General features: G+C 42.8%; 1 protein-coding gene across 1 annotated transcript; it reads left to right on the top strand.

Annotated features, from left to right (window-relative positions):
* Positions 1–366: 366 nt before the first annotated feature.
* LOC121860097 lies at positions 367–6,311 on the top strand. Its single transcript, XM_042357134.1, has 8 exons — positions 367–432; positions 2,216–2,359; positions 2,922–3,113; positions 3,682–3,786; positions 4,022–4,148; positions 4,333–4,472; positions 4,836–5,312; positions 5,885–6,311. The coding sequence occupies exons 1-8, from the start codon at positions 367–369 to the stop codon at positions 6,014–6,016; spliced, it is 1,383 nt and encodes a 460-aa protein (XP_042213068.1). The 3' UTR covers positions 6,017–6,311.
* The last annotated feature ends 254 nt before the right edge of the window (positions 6,312–6,565 follow it).

The following is a 6,565-nucleotide window of genomic DNA, read 5'->3' as shown; positions in this document are numbered from 1 at the left end:
ACATGACACAAACCGACATATCAAGAATATTGATGTGCTGGAACATTACGGGTTCACGGTGGTGTCTGGGAAGTAACTAACCCAGCTCTTTCGAAAAAAAAAAGTTCCACCTGGTGGGGGAGGGTGGGCCCCTCCCTGTATGCGCCCTTGATATAGCAGGAGAGTGTATACCGGTGTTTAATCTTGAGGATTTTCTCACAGGAAGGTGCAGCCATTTGCAACAGTATGCCCTGATTACAAAAAAGTAAAGGTTTATCACTTTATCACCACGAAGCAACATAATCCCCAGAGTGACACGACATATTAATTAACGATTACTAGAATTTGGCAACCCTCTCCCCGAAGTCATATAAGAGAGTTGACCAGATGGTAGGTCAGTCTTTACAGCGGCATCCGAGGGGACACATCTCCGGGGCACGACAGCTTCACCAGGTGTGTTCAGAGTGTGTCATACATATTCTCAAATTGGAATAATTCTTTTTGGGGTTCCTGAAGTTGCGTTACTGGTAAGAATTTCTTTATTAATGTTTAACTTATTTAGAATGAGGTCGAGAGACAGTATAAACCTTAGTCTATAAGGGTAACACAGAGGTAGGGGGTACTCTGGTTATAAGTTACTCTCATACAACACAAGTACACCCTTCCCCTGACTACATGGTCTTCGATCTCATTCCCGTGAGTCTCAGGACGGTGATAAAGTGCTTGAAAATTTTAGTGTCCTTCTAATATAAATATGTATAATAAATTGAAACAAGGGTCATTCATTGACACACCCACCCCAGGTATCTGAAAAAACATATATTCATTTCGTCATTTTGCGTTTCCACTCAAAGTAACATTAACACTTCATTTTGTTTACATTCTTTATTAACTACTTGCAAATAACAACCTTTCATTCTTATACGCGAACACCAGCTAACTTTCCTTCTGCATCACCCACCAGAGCTGTTGTCGTACCTCCTTATTTGAACTCCTTATCCCTTTCATACAAACACACATCCCTCTCAACCTCTCTCGCTACAACAGTTAAGAAAATCCTAAATAAGAACGTTTCACCTCCTTGACCTCAAACACACTATAGTAGTCACCCACGTTAGTCCTGTCGCCTCTTCTACTGTTTCACGAACCCCGAGATTTAGACTCGTGAACCCGAAGCTGTAGACACTAGTGTATTATTCTGTCTATAAATGCTTCGGGTTCACGAGTCTGAATCTCGGGGTTCATGGTTCAGCAGGAGAGAGGACAGGACTATATTTTTCTATATATATGTCTATGTAATTAGTTATCTATCTATCTATCTATCTATCTCAAGCCCAAAATACGCAAATACCTTCCCAGAATCAAGTCATCAAACTTCCATCAAAACACCATTAAACATTTACTATTAAGAAACCACAAAGTCAATCTGTTTACTTCACTCCCGTCACCATGAGAAACTGTGAACCAAGGCCCGTCATCCCGCGAATCATCAGCCGAAGGAGGTAGAATATTCTCTTTAATCCATCAATTAATATCTGTGTCACGATCTTGGTTAATTTAATGTTTTTTCTTTTGAGAGGGAAGTGATGTTGCGGTATTGGTGTAAGTCTGAGTAATAATTGGTGGTGAGGGGATTAGTGTGTGATGGTGGTGTGGGGATTAGTGGTGATTAGTGTGTGGTGGTGGTGAGGGATTAGTGTGTGGTGATTGTTGTGGTGGTGAGGGATTAGTGATTGTGGTGGTGAGTTAGTGTGTGGTGGTAGGGGATTAGTGTGTGATTGTGGTGGTGAGGGGATTAGTGTGTGGTGGTGGTGGTGAGGGGATTAGTGTGTGGTGGTGGTGGTGAGGGGATTAGTGTGTGATTGTGGTGGTGAGGGGATTAGTGTGTGGTGGTGGTGGTGTGGGGATTAGTGTGTGGTGGTGGTGAGGGGATTAGTGTGTGATGGTGGTAGTGGTGGTGGTGGTAGTATTAATGGTTGTAGTAGTGGTAGTGGTAATGATAGTAATAGTAGTGGTATTAAACATAATCTAATAGTAGACTTAACAATATCAGAAACAGATCATTGAGTCGATAATTTGCCCATGTTATATTTTGTTTTTCTTCATTTTTTTTTCTCAAAGCATTATAGACTTTAAAACCGGACACACACACACACACACACACACACACACACACACACACACACACACACACCTCCATGTCTGTCTTAAACCCTGTGTGTATGTGTTCCCTCAGGCACCTCACACCGTCGTCTTAATGGCCCCAAATTCTGCCAGCTTCGGGTTCGGAGGCACCCCGGCCTTCTTCGCTAGGATGATGGCCATCCCCGCCATCAACGACGCCCTCACCCTAGCCACACAGGTCTACGACAACACCAAGGTCAGTCACCCTTAGGAAGACCAGTCAACATAACAAAATCAGTCACCCTAGCATAGTTACCACAGTAAAATAAGGCACTTCAATTAGCTCCATAACCCCAGCAAGTTAAGACAACTGTTGTGTGGACCCGGGACAAGGTTAAGGCACTAAATGGTGTCTTTTCCGCCGTGTTTACAAGAGGCTATGTAAACAATATATTTCCGGGGTAAACAACTTCACCTCAGCACTTAGCAGACAGGTTGAGGGTTTAGTGTTTATAGAACCAGTGTGTTAAATAAACGACGTGTTATGTGCGTCTTTGTGACCTGAAACTAACATTATGCTAACTTTGAACCTCCGAAGTTAAGTAGTGTTGAAGGGTCAGTATTCTGCTTAAGGAGATATTACGTATGACTAGAAAATAGCAATATGTAAGTCCAGTACATGACAAAGGGCGATAGCCATAACCCCATTGATCTTAGGCTTTGTGAACTTAACCAATGAATGATGATATGGAAGGCTGGACCAACACTAGCGCATGTTTAGGTGTAATTTATTGAGGCTGACGGTTCTCTTCGATCAGAGGAATGAGGTGATGGGGGCGGCGATAAAGGCAGCCGAAACTAGCATGAGGGTGGCAGCCACGAGCGCCCTCCCTCTCGCAGCACCCATACTAGACCGTGTGGGCGGGTGGGAGGCGGTGGACGAGTGGGCGTGCCGTGGGCTGGACCGAGTGGAGGAGGCGGCACCCATCATCAAGAAGCCGACCAAAGAGGTGAGTCTGAGGAAGGGATGACACGTCAAATTAGTAATATTATCCCTCAAATATGTTCCGTTTTCTCTGATAGTTCTACATAAAAATATTAAGCTCAGGGGGGGGGTACATTAATATACTAAAATTTAACCTTTTATAAAAAATTCCAGGTACAATATCATTACCCCTTGAAAATGACTTAGTTCTCTTTGATATTTCTGCATGTGATACAATCATTTGAAGTATTAGTAGAATTTCCCATACCAGATTACCCCGTTTTCTGTAACGTGTTTAACCAGTGACTCAGATAGACTCAAAATTATTGTATATGTAATACAGTTTTTATCATAACCACCAAACATCCTTGTTGTACTGTACACTGGTCTAGTTAAATCCTCAGGTTATGTTAGCCATGTAATCCCTGTACAACTGTATCCTTGTAACACTACATACTTGTATCAATGCATCGCTGTAGTATACACTGTAATCCTATACCACCGTTATCACTATTTCACTGTACCCGTCTTGGTGTGATCACTGTATCTGTAAAGTACACCTATACTTACTAATTAATTATTATTTCGACCAGATTGTCAACAGAACACGAGAGACGGTGCTTGGTGCCGTGGCTGGGGACAAATTGATCGTACCGGACACCATCACTGAAGCTCTCGTCATCCGTGCCAACCGTATGGTAAGTGTGGAAGATGGTCGGCGTGGAAGATGGTCGTAGATCCGTAGATTAGCGTGGAAGATAAACGTGGAAGAATAGCTTAGAAGGGTGGCTGATGATGATAAAGGTTTTGCATGAATCTTCTTTGATTTGATTATTTACCAAGTGTGGAGTACTTTGTTTATGTGTACATTAAGTTGTTTACATCTTGTTTACGCCTTGTTTACCTGGGTGTAATTATCTCTATTTTATACAGATGGAGGTAGTAACAGAAAACGTGGGCGTGAAGGCGGCGACAAACGTAGCTGAGAATGCCTTGGACACCGCCCACGTCCTTGTCAACACCTACCTCCCGCCTGGCGGAGGAGACAAGGCCCACCCTGGTCAGTAGATGGGTAGACTGATGCGCTAGTAGATTAATGGGTCAGTAGAATGTAGACATATGAATAGACTGTAGTAGATTAATAGATCAGTAGATTACTAGACAGGTAGATTGCAAAACGGGTAGATAGAGTAGTTGTATAGAGAAATAGCACCATCCACTAACTATCCATTCACCATCCACAGACGTATCTGGAGCTGGCGTGCGAGAGAGGACTCTTATCCTGGCCAGGAAGACCGGACACCGCCTCTACCGCACTGCCCTCAGAATGATGCGACCCGACCTAGCTTACAGGAACGACGCTGTCATCACTCCAGGCATGATGGTGAGAGAAAGAGAGAGAGAGAGAGAGAGAGAGAGAGAGAGGTGGGGAGCTAAAAGGGTAATGAGCCAAGGCAGGTAAGAGAGAGTGTTGGGAGGAAAATGTACACACACACGGCCTCTGATAAAAAAGCACAGGATACACAAGGTAGTAAATATACTCTGCAGGACGATGGTTGAAGTTACAAGGGCAAGGAGGTTTATTTAATTTTTGAAGGAACTCCCTGGAGGGACCCTTAGATAAATAGATAGATAGTTAGATAGATAGATAGATAGATAGAAAGATAGATAGATAGAAAGATAGATAGATAGAAAGATAGATAGACCTTCAGTGTTGCAGACTTCAGCTTGACGTGTTTCCCTGTAGATGGAGTTCGCTCGAGGGACTGTGATGAACCTCTACACTGAACTTCTCCGTGTACCTCGCCCGGGGGAACAGGTGGGGGTGTTGATGACCTTTGCCCGGACTCCTGTCAGATTTGTCGTCATCAGTACCTCCACCTTCAACACCTCCGTCCTCACCACTCTAATTCCCATCCTCCAAGAGACTACCAAAACATTACAGGAAGTCCTCAAGGAACCCTCATCACGTCTGGGGCCGATGATCCAGGAATCCTACCAAATCATCAGGGTCGCTGCTGAAAACACAACCGCTCGCTTCACACCCTTTTTCATCGACACTGTTAGGCGGGCCCTCGATGCCACGTCAATGAGGGAGGTGAGGGAGGTGGTGATTGACTACGGGAAGTATGTTGGTGAAGAGGCCAGGCTGTGGGGGAAGGTGCTGGTGGTGTTGATTCAGCTCACCCCTAACTTTGCGCTGAGGGTGTCCGAGACTACCAGGGTACGTGGTGCCTCTCTCTCTCTCTCTCTCTCTCTCTCTCTTATAGTCTATCTTTCACCTTTACTCTTTCTCTCTCACCTGTATTGTCTCTCTTACCTTTTCCGTCTGCATCTCACTTTTACTTTCTCTATGACCGTTTTCTCTCTGTCTCCCATCTTTACTATGTCTCTCTCAAGTATACGAATTTAACACATTAAGCACAACGTATTAACCCTTTAGTTACAATATACTGATCCCTTGAGTATGATGACTAAACCTCATGAGTATAAGGACTTAATTCTTTGAGTACTATGATAACATACTCAGGAGATTTAAAATCGTCAAACTCAATGGGTTAAATTCACTGCTTGTCAGGTATTATGTCACCAACTCCTCCCCTTCCAGCAAATTCTAGCTACTGAGTGGCTGACTAGGACTATGATGTCACTTATACCCCCACCCTTTCCAAAGATGCTGGCTGCTGGTTGGTTAAAGAGGGCGATGACATCATTAATATCTCATCCCTTTCACTTGCTGGCTGCTGGTTAGTTGATGAACATAATAACGTCACTAATACATCATCCTTTTCTCAGATATTGACTGCTGATGTGCTGAGGAGAGCGATGACGTCACTGGAGTCGAGGGGAAGGCCAGCGCCTCTTCTGCTCAAGAAAGGCTTTGTGCCTGTAAAGGTGACGATGATGGCACCTAGAGACACGTTCTAACACCTGAGAGAGAGAGAGAGAGAGAGAGAGAGAGAGAGAGAGAGAGAGAGAGAGAGGGGAAACAAGACGTGTAAAGAGATAAAAATAGCTTTAGAGTAGAGTAAATCACATTCATTATTATTGTTGTTTTAGATAAACTTGATTGTATCTGCAATAAATAACTGTTAATGCATTTAACTTCAATAAATTAGTAATTTATATCAGAAATATATATACATCAGTAATACACATCACTATTATATCGAATATCATGTATACGACAATTAGATAAATAAATATATACACAACAGTTACATTATACATTTTATTCTACCTAAAAGAATATCCTGTATTATAAAAAACCAATGTATTGTAAAAAGAGCAGACTGTATTATAAACAGTGTGTGAAAAATATGCCTAAAGTAATTAATATTTTCTAACAGGTCATCCTCATTCACATTTCACATATTATTATGTTTTATTAATGACCTATGACCCTTGACCTCCAGTAATGGGGTCATCAAAATATTACTATGACTGGCAGGACCCCCCAAAATTAAAAAAAAATCA

Source organism: Homarus americanus, unplaced genomic scaffold (assembly GCF_018991925.1).
Source record: "Homarus americanus isolate GMGI-L3 unplaced genomic scaffold, GMGI_Hamer_2.0 scaffold8020, whole genome shotgun sequence".
NCBI lineage: Eukaryota > Metazoa > Arthropoda > Malacostraca > Decapoda > Nephropidae > Homarus > Homarus americanus.
Note: the sequence above shows the minus strand (reverse complement) of the source record. Positions and strands in the feature narration are given on the sequence as shown.

Coding starts and splice junctions, on each gene's coding strand:
- LOC121860097 (XM_042357134.1), top strand. CDS start 367: ATGGTAGGTCAGTCTTTACAGCGGCATCCGAGGGGACACATCTCCGGG. Junction 3,114..3,681: donor TCAAGAAGCCGACCAAAGAG/GTGAGTCTGAGG, acceptor TATTTCGACCAG/ATTGTCAACAGAACACGAGA. Junction 4,473..4,835: donor TCATCACTCCAGGCATGATG/GTGAGAGAAAGA, acceptor GTTTCCCTGTAG/ATGGAGTTCGCTCGAGGGAC.